Here is a 21,966-nt window from a genome sequence, read left to right as displayed (position 1 = left end):
TTATTCTGGAAAATCCCAGAATTATTTTAGTGCGACCAATCAAAATAGTGCGCAAACTCTGAAGTGAGCAAACTTTTTATAAGGCTGGATGTTTTGTAAATGGGGTGGGGAAGCTGCCTTGATTCCGAAGCCAAATTGGCCGCATTGATCAAAAGTTCATTTTTGCCATATAGTCTTAGAGGTGTGTTGCCATCATGAAATGAAAAACACAGGTGCTACAGCACTTAGCACTGCCCCTACATTTATGGAAGAGGAAACAAAATTCATTGAGGAAGTGGGTTCAAGGCTGGACTCAACACCATTTAGTTAGAATTACAATGGCAATCAGAGAGCATGTGCATTGCACTTTTGAGAATATAAATGTTTGGACTGCTCCTAGGTTGAAACCACAGAGAGACGAGTTGCCCACATTTCTGTATGAGCGCTCCATCCTAGGCAGTTTTCCACAATGCAATTCAGACATTTGCTGGAGATACTTCACATACAGAAGAAATGAGGTCTGTTTTAGCTTTCTTACTATTCTGTGGTCAACACGTCCACCCCCTGCCCAGAGGCATGCAAAAATAGCCAATGAAATACATTGGCTCCTTCCAGAGGAGGGCATCACATTTCTGAATGGCCATTGAAACCAGAGATGAGCTGCTTACATCACTGTCGCGAATGGGTCGGTTGCACCTTGGGAGTTGGAGACACCCACGTACCTGGGAGTAAGATACTTCGACTTCAATAGGTCTCACTTCGAAATCAGGCATGCTTGCAGTCGCAGCCAAATTAGCCCCACTGAAACAGCTCCATCAGATTTTCAGCAAGACTGCTTACGGATGGCTTAAGTCATAAAAAACGGGGAAAACCCTCTTTTCAGCTGCAGGGTCACTTCTAAAATTCCCAGCGGCCTCAGGATCTAAGATTAATAGTACCAGTGGCTGAACCAGAGGAGGAAGTTTTACGCCTTTAAAAAGCCCCCACCCCGAGGAAAGCTTGCGGGATGAGGCAACTTCCGAGCGCAGCTTTCAACTAACCGAAGCGAAGCCTGCCGGGATCCGGAGCGGGATCAGAGTTCGGCGCCGGTTTGCTTCCGAAGCTGTTTCCCCGCTGCCGCCCGGCAAAACCGTTCTGCCGAGTGGATGCCCCGGGCTTGAACCTACTGGGTCGCAGCAGCTGAAGTCGTTACCCATCCTTGCTGGGAAGATCCGGTTGTTACTTGTGGAAAGCCCGGGAGCCATCGCGCTTTTCTCGCGGGGGGAGGAAGTTGCCTGAAGCTGCAGCATCCAGCCTTTTCTTCCCTTTTCCTTATTTTACAATGGGCAGCCCCGAAGCGACGGGCGAGATTCCAGGTGGGTGTAAAAATGCTCGGAAATGCTGCTGTTCCATTAGCGTCGCTTCGAGAGGTCTCTTTCCCTCTCCCCGCGCTCTCTATCTCCAAATCCCCGGGCGGGATTGAATCCTAATAGCGAGTTGTCCGACTACAGTACACACTTACTCAGAAATGTATCCCACTGGTTTTAGAGTTTGCTCACAAGTAAGGGTGGTAGGGTCGCAGCTCACATGCAATTAGCTATGCTTTACCAGTCTTTTGCTATACTACACTCCAAACAAGGTAATCAAAACAAAATTAGCAAGGTAAATTGGCTATAATCCCAACAATTAATCCGTGTTTTTTTAAAATTGTGGAGTTATAAACAATGACGGGGCAGTTTTATTCTGGTAAATATACGTTGCTAGAGAGTTAATAACTTTTTGCCAGGCTTCCTTTCAACATCTCATTAATTTGACTTTCTGCCTTTTTACCTAACTGTATACAGTTACATGGGAGTAAGTCCCATTTGACTCATTGGGGTTTACTTCTGAGTAGACGTACATAGCACTAGGCTGTTACTTTCCCCCACCTGAGCCAACTCCTTCCCCAAGTTTTATTCCCCAAGAAGTGAATAAAAGGGGGTGGTCTTAAGTTTTGAGTGTGTAAAGATAGCTGAATAGTAGAAAAGACATGAGTCTCCCTGGAAAAATGATTAAATCACAGTAGGACTTACCCACTGACACTGCAATTTCATGTGGGCTTATCTTACATTAGACATGAAGGTAACAAGGTACAGCTATTTTAGACCCCTGTACTGCTAGCCTGCACATGTTGCTTATTTCATTGTACTATTAGACTTAGGTGTGGTCCTTTCTCAATGGAACTCAGCGTGGTTCTTTCATACATTATCCACACAACCAAACCGGAAAGGTAGGTTATGGAATAAAGCATTGTGTGTGGCTATTCAAAGGTCAAACCTAGGTTTTGTCTCTTCATTTCTCCCCACTCTCAAATATTAATCTGCTTTCTGCAGTAGCATTGTAGAAATGGACTTTTGAATAGAATAGTTTACTAATTTGGACAAAATGCATGTATAGAAATGTATTCTCCTTTCCTATGCCAAACTTAAAGCTAGTACCTCAAGGATAATCTCCAGCTCACTATGTTTGTTAAGCAATATCTCTATGACTTGAGTTTCAAAAGCTCTTAGCAAATTAGCATGTGGATCTTTCTCAGGCTAGAACAAAAATACAACCTAATATGTACTTTACAACTTAATAAGTTTCTTATTTCTACCCCTTTAGCGCAAGTTTATTTAGAATGTTGGCCCAGATTACTGGACTCAGGGTGCAAGTGGATCAAAGGGAATTGCATTGGACTCTTGAAAAATCTGAACTTTTTTATATTTCTAATTTAACCTGTGAAAACTGTACATGTATTGCTATCTTGCTTTTTACGTTCTAAGAAATATATTGTTTTCCTTCTAAGACAATGACATACCACAGGTGGCAACTGAAGAATCCCGAAGGCTCTCTAAAGAACAGATATTTATACTGGTAGCTACAGCATCTATCAACTTCAGTTCAATGATTTGCTACTCAATCCTCGGACCTTTTTTCCCAAGAGAGGTAAATGGATATACAACTTGGCAATCCAGTGCTTACATCATTACAACTTTTTAAATGAAGACTTTGATAGACTTGCTTGATGACACTTTGTCCAGCAACATGTCTAACAAAAGTCTCGTTTCCCATTGTCTTTTAAAAATCAGGTTTTTCCTTGCAATTTCCCATTGAACTGCAAATAAGGAAAAATGAGGGAGGAAACACTATATAAATAGAATCATAAAAAGCAAGGCTGGAATACAAGGATGGTTGGGAGGAAGAGTAGGTTAGAGAGGAAAGTGTGCTGTGGTGTTTGATGTAAAGAACTCCCAACATATAAACTGCAAAATGTTGCTGGTGAATCCAATTTCTCTACCCATAATTTTTAAAAATCTTCTATTTGGGAAGTCTCTGAAGACACTTTTTGCCATTTGTTCTCATGGATAATACTTGAAGGGTTGTGAACTCTCTAGGCCAGGGTTGGGGATCTTGTGGCCCTCCCAATGTTGTCATCTGAGTTCCTGACCATTGGCCGTGCTCTCTGGGGCTGATGTGAGTTGGGAATCCAACAGCTTCCAGAGGCCTGCAGATATCCCATCCTTGCTCTGCTAGACCTCTTCCCAGAGACCTGTCCCACCAACAACTTTCTACGGTGGTAGGAAATATTTCGATTTCTACTTTTCATGTAGGTGCATTCATACACCCCTGTGTATAAAATGCAGTGTGGGAAGCAGCTCTGAACCCATGCCATATAAGCAGATATGGGGCATGTGGTGTGGTGGTTTATTTTCTTTCCATGACTAGGTGCAGGGCACATTCTCTTCTTCAGAAAATAAAACACCTTGGCTAAGTGCCTGGTAGATTGCAGGTCTGTTAAAAGGAAACCTTTTCTCTGGTGGAATCCACACACACACACAAAAAAAATGCTGTAAAAATGCTTTAAAAAAGTTTTAAAAATACATTGAATTTTGCATAGCTCACTATTTGTATATTACACTTTACAACACATTTAAAGCAGGGTTTTTTTGCATCTGTGTAAGCTGTGTCCTCTTTTTTTCTTGTTTAAGGCAGAAAAGAAAGGTGCTAGTAACACTGTAGTTGGACTCATTTTTGGGTGCTTTGCATTATTCAACTTCTTGACTTCTTTGATCATGGGAAAGTATGTAAGTATGTTTGACAATTTCCATAATGTAAGCTTCAAATATCGTCAGAAGAGCAATGTAATTTTCATTTGGCTATCTTAAACTCCTGCCTGTGTACATCCTTACTAAGGTGTTCTAACACATCTAGAAAATCTCAAGCTTCCTAAATGAATTGCCATAAATTAAAGGAAAGGGTTTTCCATGCTTATGGAGTCGTTACTTTGAATACCTTTCAGTCTGTCCTGTACCCTTTGCAAACAGGTAGACTCATTTGAAAGGTCCTCTCAGCAGATCCCATAATGTGATGAGACAGGAGGTCTGTAAAATTCATACCACCCAATGAATCCAGGTCACTATAGCCTAATACCCATTATCCTGAATTGTACAGACAATGAAGAGACATGTGGCTTGAAGCAATGTGCTCCCATTGAGCTTCATCCACCATCTGCTATACCAGTGCTTAGAGGTGGTGATGGACTTAATGCAGGACAATAAATGGAAAGTGGATCCTAAGACGACACAGGTGTTATGTGTGGTGAGATTTTGAGTGCAAGAGGTATAACGGCAACCTGTTCTGGGCAGGGTTGTAGTTACCTGGACAGAATAGATCTATACCTTGGGAGGATCCAACATGGTCACTGGAGGCTCAGGTAGCCTTGGTGGCTAAGAGTGCCTTTTTCCAGCTGTGGCAGGTTCACCCCCTTGTGACCCTCTCTTGGACAGATGACTTGACCTTTGTATTTGGACTACTGCAGTGGATTTATTAGCTAATGGTAGTGCTGTGGTGCAGCATGGAAAGTAGCAGCAGCAAAGAGTGTTGTAACAGTTAATTGCACCTGTTGCTGTTGTGAAAGTAGGTTAATTCACTTATCCATTTAGAATATTTTTAGGTGTGATAATGAGCTGGGTGTAAATCTGTAGAGTGGGCAGACGTTAAGCTCACAGATTTTTAATTTTGTTTTCATAAAAAACTGAAGGAAGAACAGTAAATTTGAGTACTAAAACTTCTATAAAACTTGCAGAAGCGCTATAACTTTATTGTTCTGTAATTTGCAGCTTGTACAGATTGGTGCAAAGTTTATGTTTGTTGCTGGAATGTTCATCTCAGGAGTTGCCACAATTATCTTTGGGTGAGTGTGTGTTGGGATTATGATGCATCTTAAAAAAATAAAAATAAAAATTATTAAAAATACTTTATACGAGACTTCAACTCAGTAAGCTAGGGCCTGAGCCATTGCTGTTCTTCTGGACCTCATATATTTGGCAGGATATAGCATCTGTTAATATTTTTTATATTTTTGGCCATTATTGGAACTGCATTTTTAAATTTTCCATGCTTTAAGAAATATAAATATATACATCATTTGTATGATCCAAAAGATTACTTAAATGCTTTGCCCAAAGCAGCTCCTAACCTTACATGCAAAAGGAACAGGCTCAAGATGTGGATATGGATTCCGCTTCACTCCAAAGTACATTTCCCTTTGAAATCCTGAAAAAGTGGAAATGTAAATTGGTTAGGGGTCTGTTCGTTGATGCCTGAAGTCTTGTCCAAAGCACCTCCCAACTTATGAACCTTTGCTTAATTGCAGTGCTTTTCTCAGATATCTTTTATGCATTCACTGCAGACGACAACTTTGCCAGGCAGATTTGACCCAATATTTGCCGTAAGGTGCAGCCTGTGCTACTTACACAAGAGGGCCTTGCCAACATGTCTATTATACGAGAGCACTGTACTAGATGTGTTTATGCATAAGAGGCCTAGGCCTAGAAGCTGCGTTAACTTTTCTTTTGATTTTAGGATGTTGGACAGAGCACCCGATGGGCCAATATTCATAGGGTTGTGTTTTGTAGTTCGAGCCATGGATGCGATTGGCTTTGCCGCAGCCATAACAGCCTCGTTTTCTATTCTAGCAAAGGCTTTCCCCAACAACATTGCTACAGTTATGGTATGTATGAAGCCAGGAGCTGATTTTGAGTAATCACGGTTAATATGTAATGTGGCATGATACTGCTTTCAATGTGTGGGAGCATTCTCTGCAGGGTTCTAGGCAGGAGTTTTTTCCATCCCTGTCTGAAGAGACAAAAGGGGGAGGGGTTGAACCTGTGACCTTTTGGCTGTGAAGCAGAAGTTCCAACACTTCAGATGCTCTTGGGACCTGTTGAGACTAGGAGACCTGCATCACACAAATACCATCTTGGGTGTCGTCTCAATACACTGAAATTAACTTGGGAAAGTTTCATTTGGTAAGGGATGTTAAGATTGTGATGTTTTAATTTTGCATGACCATCACAAGTAACTAAACTACAAAGGCAGGTCTGTGTTGTTGCTTTAAGAGCTGACCTTTTAGCTGAATGCTGATAGCACCAAACCAGAAAAAAAGATGATAGTATATAATAGCTTTCACTACACCATGTGAGCTTAGCTTTAGTATCCTTGGACCAATATTGTTGTTCTCTCCACCCCCTTTTAGTTTAAGAAAACAAGCTTGTGCTTTACCATTGTGGCATTGTGGCATTTTTTAAAAAAAGAGATTAAAGGTTTATATATACTCAAACGCTCTATAAGCCAAGGGGTAAAAAAGTTAATACATTCATAGAAGCAAAACTTAGCACTTCATTGATGCTAATGAAATTTGTACTTCTCACTAATTCTGTCCTGCTGCACCAACTAGGCCACCTGATCTGACGGTATTGTTGTCCTTCCTTTCTTTTTTTAAGGGCAGCCTTGAAATTTTTACTGGACTGGGACTAGTTCTGGGCCCGCCTCTCGGTGGCTTTTTGTATCAGTCTTTTGGCTATGAAGTCCCTTTCATTGTACTTGGGTGCCTAGTGCTGATCCTGGTGCCACTGAATATGTTCCTCTTACCAAAATATGGTAAGTGGTGTCTTTATTGCCTTTTGGTTGAAACTTACCTATTTTCCACTGTGAAGATAGTCTCATGGAGCCTGTTTTTCCACACATTAATGTAGGAAACTTTCCTCTCACCTGTGGTAATACTGGTGACGGTAATAGCTGTGGCCAGTCTACAGAGCCCTTGTATTATAAAATAATAACAAAAACAAGAATATACCATTCTTCATCAAAACATCACAGTATAAAACACAAAATACATAACATAATAGCAAATAACCCCCCCCCCCAAAAAAAACAACCCATGCATACTCAGGAGGGTTTTTCCCGTCTATCCTGAATGCTAGCTTTGCTTTATTTCCCCCTACCAAAGGACAGGACTGGAAAACGTAGTAAAAAGTCCCTTTGGGTGTTGCAGGTAGTGGCTTTCTGTGTGTTTCTGTGATACTTTTGAAGTGCCTTAAAGCTGGAGATGAAATTGATGCAGGTTTTTGTAGCATTTTGAAAGCCTGAGAAACCTGTTTGGCCCAAGTCAAGATATTGGCACTTTTGTTTTCAATTCTTTTCCTAATGATCCCAATTGTGGAATTTGCCCTTTTTACTGCAGTCGTACATTAGCTCTGTTTTCATTGAACTAGCCATCGCAACCCCAAGATATATGTATGAAATTAGGATATCCCCCCCCCCATGTGCCCCAGTATGCTCTTGTTTGCATTGAGCCAGCATTCTAATGTTATTTCCCCTAGGGCGAAGAGATCCTTTTGGAGCTCTTTGCTATTCCAATAAGTTGGTGTCGTCAATGAACTTGGCTGTCACAGTATTCACTTCCTTCCTCTACATCATTTATGAGCAATATAAAAAATAGTGGTGCCTACTAGTATTGATGAGGTGGGTGTGGAGGGGTGGGTGGGACGCACTGTTCACTCTTTATTGCAAGAACTTTCCACTCCATTTATTCCTACTTTCTGCCTCCTGGTCTCTAATCAGTTAGGGATCCATAAGACAATCTCTGTGCTTTTCCCATGACTGCTAACTTTGCTCAGGAGTCTTGTTTTCCTTTGTCTTCCTCTGTTTTCCCAGTGCCAACTTTAAAAATTGTATGCTGCTTTGGGGTAGGACCCTATCCCATTCTGTAACATGTCATTCACACCGAGTGTGATTAAAATAAATAACCTGCCCAAAATGTCACTCTTTGTCTTGTTACAGATTCCACTCCTAGCAAAGATTCATTCTGGAAGCTTGTTGTTCTTCCAAAAGTTATTTTCCTCTGTTTAACTATGTTCACACTGAGTGGATGCTTGAGCTTTCTGGATCCTACCATGTCACTATTTGTCTTGAAAAAGGTAAGTGCAATTGGGGGAAAAGCCTTTCATACAAATGCTTTATCTAAAATTATCAAAATCAACTAAAATTATATAAGATTATCAATTTTGCGACGGTCCTGGTGGGAATTCCATAAGGGTCAGTCGCAAGAGGTGTCCTAATGGCAGTTGCTGTCTTGTAGCTTTAAGACCAGATGAAGTAGGGGAGTGGGAAATGCAGTACTGCAGGTAGAGCTCAGCAAGGTGAGCAGATGACAAGCTCTTCCTCTCTATAACTGCAAAGTGGAGCCAAGTTAATTGAGTTAGTGGACATTCCTAGCATTCATAATGCTAAAGCCTAAGTGAAATAAACACAAATGCAATTTTCTGCTGCATCCTTGGCAGATAGTAAAGGTAAAGGTACTCCTGCCCATACAGGCCAGTCTTGCCAGACTCTAGGGTTGTGCGCTCATCTCACTCTATAGGCCGGGATCCAGCGCTGTCCGCAGACACTTCCGGGTCACGTCAGACCTAGCAGGGCAGCGGCGCGCGCCTAGCAGCGCGCGCAGTTTGATCCATCTTTTAGATTTAGGGGAGCTAGTCTCAAACGTTTGTTGGGGGAGACCTAGGTTTTTTTCTTGTGGGGGGAGTTATTTGTCCTGTCTTCACGCTTTTTATGATGGAGGACCGCTGTAGCCATCCCCAACGACACGTTCTCAGGATGGAGGGGGAGGGAACAGCTGCAGTCGCCTGCAGTTCCTGCGCAATGTTTGCCATCTTGCCAAAGGTTGCAGGCAGCTTTACCTGCAGCAATTGCATGTTGATTGCCCTCTTAAAAGACAAAGTCCAGCAACTGGAGGAACGTGTAGCTACGCTCCAAAGAATTAGAGAGCTGGAGCTCTTCTTGGAAGCAACAGAGCACACCGTCTCCACCAAAGGGGAAGACAGGGGACTCCCCTGAGAACGAGGCTAGTTCACCAACACAGGAGCCAGACCTATGGAGAAACGTGACTCAAAGAAGTAGGAGGCCCAGGGTTCGCTCTGATTGTTTAGAAATACACAATCGCTTTGAGGTCCTCTCCCCTAGCATGGAAGACGAAGAGCAGACTCCATTTGAGGATCTCTCCCTCATTACAGTCGATCAGGTATATGAAGACGAGCAGCAAAGTCAGTCCTCAGGGAATGTGCAGGCGACCTTGGAACGGACAGCTCACGGAAGAACCCCGACCAAACCTAAGAGGAGGCGTGTAGTGGTGATAGGGGATTCCCTACTGAGGGGAACAGAAGCAGTGATCTGTGGGCCTGACAAGATGTCTCGGGAAGTGTGCTGTCTCCCCGGGGCTAAGATCCAAGATGTAACTGAACGACTGCAAGGAATCATAAAACCCACTGACGAATACCCCTTCCTCTTGGTTCATGTGGGAACCAATGACACTGCAAGCAATAGCCTCCAGAAGATCAAAAGAGACTACGAGGCTCTCGGTAGGAAATTGAAGCAACTAAATGCACAAATTGTCATCTCATCTGTCCTCCCAGTTGAACGACATGGCCCAGGGAGAGAGGGAAAAATCGTGGAAGTGAACAGCTGGCTTCGCAAATGGTGTAAACAGGAACAGTTTGGATTCTTAGATCACGGACTGCAGTTTCTTGAAGATGGACTTCTGGCAAGCGATGGGCTGCACCTCACAACGGTTGGGAGAAATGTTTTTGCCAAAAATCTCAGAAACCTCATCAGGAGGGCTTTAAACTGACTAATGTGGGGGAGGGAGACAGTGCTCCTGAAGGTAGGAGTCTATCAGTTGATGAAGATGATCATCCAAATGTCATAGACCAAATGGAGCAAACAGCACGCAGACCTAGTGGTGGGAGGAAAAAATCCTTAAATAAGAGACACGCGGGAATGATTAATGGACTTCAATGTCTGTACACTAATGCGCAAAGCATGGGAAATAAACAAGATGAGCTTGAGCTCTTGGTACAGCAAACTAAATATGACATAATAGGCATCACTGAAACCTGGTGGGATAAGTCCCATGATTGGAATGTAATAATGGGGGGATACAATCTATTTCAGAGAAACAGACCAGACAAGAAAGGAGGAGGAGTGGCGTTATATGTCAGGGATGTGTATACCTGTGAAGAGATCCAAGATTTAGAACCTCAAAGCCAATGTGAGAGCATTTGGGTCAAAATTAAGGGAGAGAAGAACAACAGAGATCTCATTGTGGGAGTTTACTATAGATCCCCAAGCCAAACGGAGGACATAGATGATGCCTTCCTGGAACAGATGGCCAAGCATGCAAAAGGAAGGGAGATAGTAGTAATGGGGGACTTCAATTACCCGGATATTTGTTGGATGTCAAACTCAGCCAAGAGCATAAGGTCAAACAGATTCCTCACTGGCCTTGCAGACAACTTCATTGTCCAGAAAGTGGGAGAAGCAACAAGAGGAACAGCCATTTTAGATCTGGTCCTAACCAATGTTGATGACCTGGTTAGTGGGGTAGAAGTGGAAGGATCATTAGGCGCGAGTGATCATGCTCTTCTGAAGTTTACTATACAGCGGAAAGGAGCAGCCAAGCATACTAGGACTCAATTTCTTGACTTTAAGAAAGCCGACTTCATAAAACTTAGGGAAGTGCTGGGTGAAATCCCATGGACAGTAATACTAAAAGGAAAGGGAGTTCATGATGGCTGGGAGTTTGTTAAGAGGGAGATAGTAAAAGCACAATGTAAGGCAATACCAATGAGACGGAAACATGGAAGGTGCCTAAAGAAGCCAGGGTGGCTATCTAAAGAACTTTTAACTGAGTTAAGATTAAAAAATGATGTGTACAAAAAATGGAAAAGGGGGGAAACCACCAAAGAGGAATTCAAACAAATAGCCAGCACGTGTAGACACAAAGTCAGAAAAGCTAAAGCACAGAATGAACTCAGGCTGGCTAGAGAGGTTAAAAGCAACAAAAAAGGCTTTTATGGGTATGTTCGTAGCAAAAGGAAGAACAAAGAAACAGTGGGGTCACTCAGAGGAGAAGATGGTGAAATGCAAACAGGGGACACAGAAAGGGCTGAACTCCTCAATGCCTTCTTTGCCTCAGTCTTTTCCGATAAAGAAAACAATGCCCGACCTGAAGAATTTGGAGCAAATGATTCAGCAAAGGAAACACAGCCCAGAATAACTAGAGATAGTACAAGAATACTTGGCTAGTTTAGATGTATTCAAGTCTCCAGGGCCAGATGAACTGCATCCAAGAGTATTAAAAGAACTGGCAGATGTGATCTCAGAACCACTGGCAGTCATCTTTGAGAATTCCTGGAGAACAGGCGAAGTCCCAGCAGACTGGAGGAGGGCAAATGTTGTCCCTATTTTCAAAAAGGGGAAAAGAGAGGACCCAAATAATTATCGCCCAGTCAGTCTGACATCAATACCAGGGAAGATTCTGGAGCAGATCATTAAGCAAACAGTCTGTGAGCACCTAGAAAGGAATGCTGTGATCACCAATAGTCAGCATGGATTTCTGAAAAATAAGTCATGTCAGACTAATCTGATCTCGTTTTTTGACAGAATTACAAGCCTGGTAGATGAAGGGAACGCAGTGGATGTAGCCTACCTTGATTTCAGCAAGGCATGCGACAAGGTGCCCCATGATATTCTTGTAAAGAAGCTGGTAAAATGTGGTCTTGACTATGCTACCACTCAGTGGATTTGTAACTGGCTGACTGACCGAACCCAAAGGGTGCTCATCAATGGTTCCTCTTCATCCTGGAGAAGAGTGACTAGTGGGGTGCCACAGGGTTCTGTCTTGGGCCCGGTCTTATTCAACATCTTTATCAACGACTTGGATGAGGGACTCAAGGGCATCCTGATCAAATTTGCAGATGACACCAAACTGGGAGGGGTGGCTAACACCCCAGAGGACAGGATCACACTTCAAAACGACCTTGACAGATTAGAGAACTGGGCAAAAACAAACAAGATGAATTTTAACAGGGAGAAATGTAAAGTATTGCACTTGGGCAAAAAAAATGAGAGGCACAAATACAAGATGGGGGACACCTGGCTTGAGAGCAGTACATGTGAAAAGGATCTAGGAGTCTTGGTTGACCACAAACTTGACATGAGCCAACAGTGTGACGCGGCAGCTAAAAAAGCCAATGCAATTCTGGGCTGCATCAATAGGAGTATAGCATCTAGATCAAGGGAAGTAATAGTGCCACTGTATTCTGCTCTGGTCAGACCTCACCTGGAGTACTGTGTCCAGTTCTGGGCACCACAGTTCAAGAAGGACACTGACAAACTGGAACGTGTCCAGAGGAGGGCAACCAAAATGGTCAAAGGCCTGGAAACGATGCCTTATGAGGAACGGCTAAGGGAGCTGGGCATGTTTAGCCTGGAGAAGAGGAGGTTAAGGGGTGATATGATAGCCATGTTCAAATATATAAAAGGATGTCACATAGAGGAGGGAGAAAGGTTGTTTTCTGCTGCTCCAGAGAAGCGGACACGGAGCAATGGATCCAAACTACAAGAAAGAAGATTCCACCTAAACATTAGGAAGAACTTCCTGACAGTAAGAGCTGTTCGACAGTGGAATTTGCTGCCAGGGAGTGTGGTGGAGTCTCCTTCTTTGGAGGTCTTTAAGCAGAGGCTTGACAACCATATGTCAGGAGTGCTCTGATGGTGTTTCCTGCTTGGCAGGGGGTTGGACTCGATGGCCCTTGTGGTCTCTTCCAACTCTATGATTCTATGATTCTATGATTCTATGATTCTACGTGGCCAGCGTGACAAGCTGCATCTGGCGAACCGGCACCAGAGCAGCACACGGAAATGCCGTTTACCTTCCCGCCAGTAAGCCGTTCCTATTTATCTACTTGCACCCAGAGGTGCTTTCGAACTGCTAGGTTGGCAGGCGCTGGGACCGAACGACGGGAGTGCACCCCACCACAGGGATTCGAACCGCCGACCATGCGATCGGCAAGTCCTAGGTGCTGAGGTTTTACCCACAGCGCCACCCGCGTCCCCCCTTGGCAGATAACAATCCTTAATAATTTTTGTTTGGTTTTATTTTTGTTTTTAAAGTACTAGGTTTAAAATAAATAAATCTGTTACTCATAACAAAGTTGTGCTTTGTGTTCCAGTATAATTTGTTTGATTTCAGACATAAGGAATATCTGAACAGTGTACAGAAATAAAATGTGAAACATCATGCCAATGATAAAAGAGTCTTAAAACTAAAGAACAAGATTCTTTAAATGCAGAGATTAAATAGGCTAATCTTGGTGAAAACTAAAAGTATCCAGCAAAAACTGAAAACATTAAAATGTTGGGGCTTGTTTCACTTCTAAATAAGAGCCCATTTCTCTACCAGTGAACTTTTTCATTTTGTCCAATTTTGTTGAGGCTAGAGATGGGAAGGCCTGGGGGAAAACCGGGGGGGGGGGTGCAGATTTCTGCCTGTTCCCCCCCCCATTCCCCCCCAAAGCAGTTTTTTTTTAAAAAAAGTTGCAAGTTTTTCTTTTTAAAAATGCAGAAATGTTGCCTTTTCATTTTTATGTTTGTTTGTTTGTGTGTGTGTATAAATTGCATAAGAATATATTGCTTGTAAATCAAACTTTGCCCTGCTGCAACAATGAACTTTACTGAGGGTCAGATGCTATTTTTATGAAATATCAAAAAATCTGCTTTCTTTTTCTAGTTCAAATTGCCTGCTGGTTATGTGGGATTGGTCTTCTTGGGGCTAGCACTCTCCTATTCCTTATCTTCACCATTGCTTGGTTTTCTCAGTGATAAATTCCCGGTGAGTTCAAAATCCTGCTGTGATTCTACATTATAGAGTGATTAAAGTTCAGTAGGCTTCATAACTAGAAATTCCTGTTCTGAAGTCAAAACACAACCAATCCCACAGGCCTCACTGTGGGCAGAAACAGTGGTGCCTGGCACCCATTTCAGCCAAGCCATATCCCACTGCCCATTATGTAAGATTTTGGTGGTTGTTCTAGGCCCTGGAATCTCTGCAAAATGAAGGTGCCCCTTTAGACAAATGAACAGGGAAAACTTTAAATTAATGTGTAAAAGCTGCAGTGACAACAGAAAGCTGGAAAACCAACCGGTTTTGAAATGGCTCCATCAATCCCAAAGACTATCTCAAAGTATGAGACTGGATGCTGGTTTTGCTTGTGCATCACAGCCTGTCCTGAATGTCACTGTTCTGCCTTAGAAAATATGAAGTGACACTTATAAAGTACATAATTTTTCCTCCTGTCAGTTGAATTAATTCAAATGTAGTTATTTTGACAAAATTCAAGTCGTTCACTTCTCTGTTTCTTGCAGTACTTAAGGAAGTGGCTAATGATTTTTGGAGGCATACTGACAGCGTTATGCTACTTTATGTTAGGACCAGCTCCCATCTTGCACATCGAAAGGTAATGCACACTTGATGAATGTGTCTCTGGCGCTGGCAGTCTGCCCATGTTCTGAAGCTTTCAAACTTATTCAGAAATCAGTAAGCAGGGCAGTGTATCTTCTGCCCTCAAATATTCATATTTTGTATCCAAAAGCTGTTGAATTCTAATATCACATATGTGGTCCCCTTATGACCTTATTCAGCCTGTACACAGCCTGCTGTTTATTCCACCAAGAAAAGAGTGTGTACTATTGAGCTTTTGGTATTCCTTCCCCCTTACTTTTAACCTGAAATGTTTAGAAGCATGCACCCCCTTTTTTGAAAGAAAAATGAAGGCATTTACTTCCATCTCATTTGTGCCTAAGGAGCTTGGGAGATAGTGTAAATCCCAGCAGTTAATGCCACGGATTCAAGCTTGGCCTTCCCAATTCATGCCCAGAATGCCCTGACAAACAATATTTTCTCATTCTGTGGGAGGTAAATTTGAGGTCCTTTCCTTAAGCTAGTTATGGAGGTGACATAGCAGCATCTTGTATGCTCTTAGGCAAGTCATCATGCCACACATCGCCTCTCAACTCAACTCCTCATGGCAAACATAATCTCTGAACTTCAGTTCAGAGAAGTTCAGCGATTATGAAGGGTTTGTATGTTCAGCACAGTCCAAAAATCATGACAATTAGCCTAGAACGTCAGGTGCCTGCCTGTGACTAACAAAATCACAATTTCATTATAGGAATTTTGTATTCTACATTATTGGTTAAAAATTTGGCTTTTAATCTTTTTTTTATTTTATATAAAGCAACTTAGCAAAAGTCATTAACACACATTGTTGCTAGAATATATTATTACTAATACTACAATCGGGGGGAGGGGCTCCTATAAAATAAATGTTACCAATGCTAAAAAAAATGTTAATATATGAATCAAAGGTATAATGAAGTGTGTGTTTGCTTATTATTTTATTTATTATATTTATCTATATCCAGTGCCTTCCTCCAAATGAGGAATGTTGCATCATTTCCTCAACTTATTTTAGGATTTTGATTTCCCTTCCCCAGCAAACTCTGGCTCTTTGTTCTAATGTTGGTCCTGATGGGTTTTTCCCTTGGAATGAGCGGTATCCCGATATTCCCTGAAATGCTCAATCATGCATAGTAAGTTATTGTCTCTCCATACACTTTGGGGAAAAAATGTTACTCTTTGGCAGCTCATTGCAAGCGAATTGGAATATGGCTCCCTTGTTCTGTAGTGAATTCCTTTGATGGTTATAGGTCTGTGCCAGGATACTTTATATTGAGAGGCAGAGAGACTGTTCCTCCAAGATATTGTTGGACTCCCAGCCAATATGACCCAAAGTTCAGAGATGATGGGAGTTGCATCCCGGTAACATCCAAATGACCACAGGTTCCTCCACCCTATTTCATATGCAAAGCTAAGACAACATATGAATTAAGATGATGGCAGTGCTTTTATTTTTTAGAAGAACGGCCTCTCTCCCTGAGCTAATGAACCCTTTCCCCAGTGCAAGTACCACTGGAGTACCAGTGTGGTACCTCACGCTTGCCACAACCACGTCTCACTACAGAATGAGATGCGGTTTCATGTACAAAAAGAAGATTTTGAAGAGACAGTACTCCATTCCTTTATTCTCCCTGCAGGAAAGATTGCAGCTGCCTTTGAAAGTCAAGGCAGGTCTGTTTTGGATGCTGCTACTTTGTGATTCTATGACTTGTCTTCCAAACTGCAGACCTCCAAAACTTGCATTTCAAAATGAAAAGTTGGTACCTTTGGTAATGATCTGTTTGTTCGCCTTTTGTCCTGCAGTGAGAACGGCTTTGAGGAAGGATTAAGCTTGTTAGGCCTGGTATCTGGACTCTTCAGCGCAGTATGGTCACTTGGGTATGTAGAAGGTCATGGATGGCCTATCATTTGCACTCCTATGTCCTCCTCTCTTCTCTGTGTGTTGATACTTACAGAGCCAAAGCAACACTGCTTACTCACAGGAGGAGAGGTCTCATAGGTTTGGGGGTGGGAGGTGAGTACAAAACATGAGTTTACGTGGGTTACATAAATAAGAGTTCCATTGGAGAAAACCCCAAAAGTATTCATTGTGTAAGAATGTGAGTGCTGTGTGCAGGACCGGATTTAGGTTTGATGAGGCCCCAAGCTACCGAAGGTAATGGGGCCCTTTATATGTCCACCTGTCCTTTGTCAACAACAAATTGTCACTGGTTTTTGTGTTGAATATATGCTAAATATGCCCATTACTTACACAAAACACTGTTGCTGTGTGTAGGTTTTATTTTATTTTATTTGTTTTTTATCTTCTATTTTGGAAATGTACATCCAGTCCCCCCCCCTTTAAATGTTTTGGGGGCCCCAAGAGAGTGTGGCCCTAAGTCATAGCTTGTTTAGCTTCTACGTAAATCCAGCACTGGCTGTGTATATTGATAATGGGGAAGAAACTAGAGGGGAAATCAAACAAGTTTAAAAAAGGCCATTTCAGACTCTTAGCACACATTTCTAAGCCTCTGTTCAAATAATTCAAAAGACCTTTTTGTTTCTAGAAATAGCTACTGGACTTGATCCAACTGACCACGAGCACAGCTCAGAACTCAGAACTGTTTTGACCAAGGGGAGGGGCAGAAGGGGGGCATGCCCAGGTCACCCATTCTTATAGTTGTTTGACTAGTGGGGTGCCACAGGGTTCTGTCTTGGGCCCGGTCTTATTCAACATCTTTATCAACGACTTGGATGATGGACTCAAGGGCATCCTGATCAAATTTGCAGATGACACCAAACTGGGGGGGGGGGGTGGCTAACACCCCAGAGGACAGGATCACACTTCAAAATGACCTTGACAGATTAGAGAACTGGGCCAAAACAAACAAGATGAACTTTAACAGGGAGAAATGTAAAGTATTGCACTTGGGCAAAAAAAATGAAAGGCACAAATACAAGATGGGTGACACCTGGCTTGAGAGCAGTACATGTGAAAAGGATCTAGGAGTCTTGGTTGACCACAAACTTGACATGAGCCAACAGTGTGACGCGGCAGCTAAAAAAGCCAATGCAATTCTGGGCTGCATCAATAGGAGTATAGCATCTAGATCAAGGGAAGTAATAGTGCCACTGTATTCTGCTCTGGTCAGACCTCACCTGGAGTACTGTGTCCAGTTCTGGGCACCACAGTTCAAGAAGGACACTGACAAACTGGAACGTGTCCAGAGGAGGGCAACCAAAATGGTCAAAGGTCTGGAAACGATGCCTTATGACGAACGGCTAAGGGAGCTGGGCATGTTTAGCCTGGAGAAGAGGAGGTTAAGGGGTGATATGATAGCCATGTTCAAATATATAAAAGGATGTCATATAGAGGAGGGAGAAAGGTTGTTTTCTGCTGCTCCAGAGAAGCGGACACGGAGCAATGGATCCAAACTACAAGAAAGAAGATTCCGCCTAAACATTAGGAAGAACTTCCTGACAGTAAGAGCTGTTCGACAGTGGAATTTGCTGCCAAGGAGTGTGGTGGAGTCTCCTACTTTGGAGGTCTTTAAGCAGAGGCTTGACAACCATATGTCAGGAGTGCTGTGATGGTGTTTCCTGCTAGGCAGGGGATTGGACTCGATGGCCCTTGTTGTCTCTTCCAACTCTATGATTCTATGATTAGGGGCACGCCCTGTTATGCCCTTTGGGGACTGGGTTGAGCCCATGCATTTCTAGACTCTGTGGCGGCATTAGGTGTTCTAGGACACACCCACAACCTAAATTTAAAGTGCAAAGCTTCCCACACCAAAGAATCCTGGGAAACGGTAGTTTGTTAAGGGTGTTGGGAATTATAGCTCTATAAGAGGGAAACAGCAGCTCTGAGGATTATTTGGGAGAAGCCATAGCTATTCGATTGGTAAAAATGTGCTTTAAATATACCAAAATTGTGTAAACCTTTGGAAAAAGTGTATTTCTGAGGTTTGATGGCTCATAACACCACTTTTTTGGGAGTAATACCATAAAATTATTCAATGGAAAGATAATTTAATGAACAATGTCGTGCAACAAAGTTTGTTCAGTTTTCTGTATTCTATCAAACGAAAAAGGAAGCACAACTTGTTTAGGTTGATATGCAGTAGTTTTTCCTCATTTGAATGTAGCCAATGAGCATGAGTGTTTAGAGAGCCAATCGGGTGTTATGAGCCATCGAACCTCAGAAATATACTTTTTCCAAAAGGTTTCCACAATTTTGGCCACTAGTGTGTGGTGTGGATGTGAACCTAGGTAAAATAATTTATCTGGATCCAGAGGTAATTGGTGACGTGGAGCAGAAGATAAGGGCGGGAAGGGTACAAGTTCAGAAGTCTTGAAAAATTTATTGGAAATCTAGGTTTCAATCCATGATAAGTTAATTGCACTTTGTGAAAAGTTACTCTTGACTAAGTGAAGTCCCATTGAGAACTAAGTGTGACTAATGTAATAATAGTTTATAAACTCAACACGTTTTAAGCTGTCAACATGTTTTTTTAGGGGCACTAACTATGCAAACCAGTCTTTTATAATGTCTTGGGCTAGCCACACCTTTCTGGTCTCTTGTCTTGCAGAGCATAGTAGGCAGCAGCTGCTCTGGCAGGGGGCAGAATTACCCGGGATCCTTCTAGTGGCCCATACTGGGGGGAAGGGATGTTTTTGTTTAGCTTTTCTTAAGAAGTGGGCAAATTCTTCAAAGCACCTTGAATCATAACCCGGGATGCAAAGTCTGTGCAAGCTGCATTGGTCATTCTTTCTCAGATCTACATTAAATGTGTATTTCGCTTCCTTCTCCTAGGTCTTTTGTAGGTCCAACATTAGGTGGATTTCTAAACGACAAGCTGGGTTTTGAATGGGCTGCAGCCATACAGGGTGGATTTGCGCTGATAAGTGTATGTAAACCAGTGTTTTCTTGATATGAGCTTTTATTACGTTTGTCTCTGAATGTGTGGCACATTTCAAAAATACTATTTGTTTTCTTTTCAGGGGTTAGCTCTTGCAATTTATTATATCTATGAGGCCTTGCACAGAAGAAGGTACTGTGACTACTTTTTTATTTAAAAAAACGAATTAAAGGGGGAAATGACTATTTTCATTTAAACTTACAAAGAACCATTTGAGCAAATGGTTAAGTCTTTCCTGCTTTACTTCTGGATTATTCAGCTCGCTTTAAACTAAAAATTATTTATTTATACTTATAGCCCACCTTTCCCCCCAAGAAGCTCAAGGTAGCATACAAAGCCCCTTCCCATTTTATCCTCACAACAACTCTGTGAGGTAGGTTGGGCTGATAGAGAGCACTGCTGCCCCAGAGTTGCCCAGGGAGCTTCATGGCTGAGTGGGGACAGTATTTTTAACAGGAAAAAGAGAACCAGCAGTAGAAATACACAATAAGTCAGAAGCCAGACTACAAATGATTTCAAAGGCCTGGGTGAATTAAAAAAAGTCACCCTCCCTATGAAGAAGGAACCGAGTGAGCCTCTGTGAGGAGACTATTCCACAACTGGGATACCCCCCTCACTGCTATGTTTTCTATCATAATACAGCTGCTGGGGGTGGGGGAAGCTGATCAGGATAGGGGCCATGGCATAATCCTGATGAAATCTGTTATGTACTGAAGTTCTCACTCTAGGCCAGCAGGGGGATACTGTAGATAGTTATGCAAATGAAGGATCGAAAGTGACATTCAGTGATTGGATAGTTTTAGAAAGCTGTTACAATAACGTGGTCCTGGAGCTCTATATAAGCAGGCTGACTGAGCCCTTCAGTTCAGTTCTGTCCTGGCCTGTGAATAAACAAGAGCTGTTTGAAGAATCGCTGTGTCGTCTGATATGTTCACCCACAACTTAACAAAATCTTTCATCTAAAGCTGCTATTTCCCACAGGAGGGAAGTTCCCAACAGCAACTTCAAGGCAGCTTCAGGGAGAGAAATTTTTCCTGGGACTGAGGCATTGGCTGGTTTAGCTCTGGCACTTAGCTATATTAGCCATGGCAACTTGTTTTGATTCCCCCCACATTCAAGTCCAAATATTGCTGTGTCGTGGTGGTGAGTGAAACCGTGTGTGTCGTCACAGCCACTAAGACAAAATCATGGTTCGCAAAAGAAAGAGGAAGGGGAAATGTGAAACCGCACTGAAGCAACACAAATCCATTTGCAGCTCTATAGCCTTCTTCCCTTTTAATAGGCAATTTTTTGTGGGCATTTTTAAAATTTAATTTGCCTTTCTGTTTTAATATTGCTGTGGATGCTGAGAACATTTCGAACCTTGTCTTTCTTCTTTTGCGCAGATCCCGTCCCCAAAACCTTCCAGGCACAGAGGAAGAAAGGGCTCGTCTTCTGCCAAGTGCAACATAGCTGGAAGCCTTCCCTGCTGCCAATTTAAAGCTACTTTTGTACGGATAATTTAGGAGCTTGATACACAGGCAAGAAGCAAGCAAGCAACTGAAGGTGGCCACCTTTGCCTCATGCCTCATGGTGGGGTGTAGGTTCTTGACCGCTGTACTGTGGCTTTCTGTTTCTAGAGGGAATGCCTGTGTTTTTGGACAGTCGTGTGATAGACCTCTTTGGGCTGGTTCTACGTGAGAGCAGCAAGGTTGTCTGGCGGACAAAAGTACTTTGCACAATGTGAAAATAATATATTCCACTATGTGAAATATATTCCGTAATGCTCTACTTTTGTACTCTAATATCACCGATGGTCAGCACTCAATAAACTTAGTTTCTTCGAAAGTGTGTGAAATGTTCTAGGGCATTTTGCTAATATTTTTTTAAAAGATTAATATTCTTAGAAACTTTTAAAGGTATATTGTGACCTAAAACTTTTGTTTGCCTGCTAATTTAAAATAAAGAACACTAAAAGCTGTTTTATGTGTACTTTTTTCTGAATGTGGAAAATTACTGATTGTCTGAGAACTTGATTCGTGTCCAGCAAAATCGTCCCGTTGATGCAAAACCTTTTGCTTGTGCAACTGAACTTCCATTCCCTTTTCTCTTTCTCCACACACCCCAGTTTTCTACTGTTGTGGTGGCTCACTGTAGCCCCCCTGAGTGCATTGGTGGGGGAATTTAGAGAGAGGGGAAAGGAAGGGGAAGTCAAATTGTACAAGTGGAAGCCCTTGTACAAACAGGCCAGTGTCCTTAGATCATCATGCCCCAGCGGCTTGTATTGCATGCACAGTCTAACCCCAGAGAATTGTTTTGCATTCCAGTGTGTGTGCTCAGCTCCAGTAAATGTGGACTTTTCCATTACCTTCAAAAAAAGAGACAGGCACATTCCTTTTGCAAGGTGTAGAGCTGCCCTCTTCATTTGAAAAACATTGCTTCCTGCTTTGTTAATTATAATAATTTAAT

At 42.4% G+C, this 21,966-nt stretch overlaps 1 protein-coding gene across 3 annotated transcripts; it reads left to right on the top strand.

Moving 5' to 3' along the window:
• Window positions 1–1,025: 1,025 nt before the first annotated feature.
• On the top strand, window positions 1,026–21,478 carry SLC18B1 (solute carrier family 18 member B1). 3 transcript variants are annotated; one of them, XM_081187749.1, is made up of 14 exons: window positions 1,026–1,334; window positions 2,786–2,925; window positions 3,969–4,064; window positions 5,100–5,173; window positions 5,845–5,992; window positions 6,765–6,921; window positions 8,104–8,240; window positions 13,892–13,993; window positions 14,527–14,618; window positions 15,658–15,753; window positions 16,424–16,498; window positions 19,413–19,506; window positions 19,601–19,650; window positions 20,904–21,478. In XM_081187749.1, exons 1-14 carry the CDS (start codon window positions 1,301–1,303, stop codon window positions 20,968–20,970), a joined length of 1,362 nt encoding a protein of 453 aa, XP_081043875.1. In that variant the 5' UTR covers window positions 1,026–1,300; the 3' UTR covers window positions 20,971–21,478. The 3 variants fall into 3 exon arrangements, with proteins under 3 accessions (XP_081043875.1, XP_081043877.1, XP_081043876.1); XM_081187751.1 differs by lacking the exon at window positions 19,601–19,650; XM_081187750.1 differs by lacking the exon at window positions 1,026–1,334 and having other exon boundaries at window positions 2,799–2,925; window positions 3,973–4,064.
• The last annotated feature ends 488 nt before the right edge of the window (window positions 21,479–21,966 follow it).

The sequence above is a fragment of the Podarcis bocagei genome (assembly GCF_964188305.1).
Source record: "Podarcis bocagei genome assembly, chromosome: 3".
Lineage (NCBI taxonomy): Eukaryota > Metazoa > Chordata > Lepidosauria > Squamata > Lacertidae > Podarcis > Podarcis bocagei.
The sequence above is the reverse complement of the archived record's forward strand: the minus strand, read 5'-3'. Positions and strand labels throughout refer to the sequence as shown.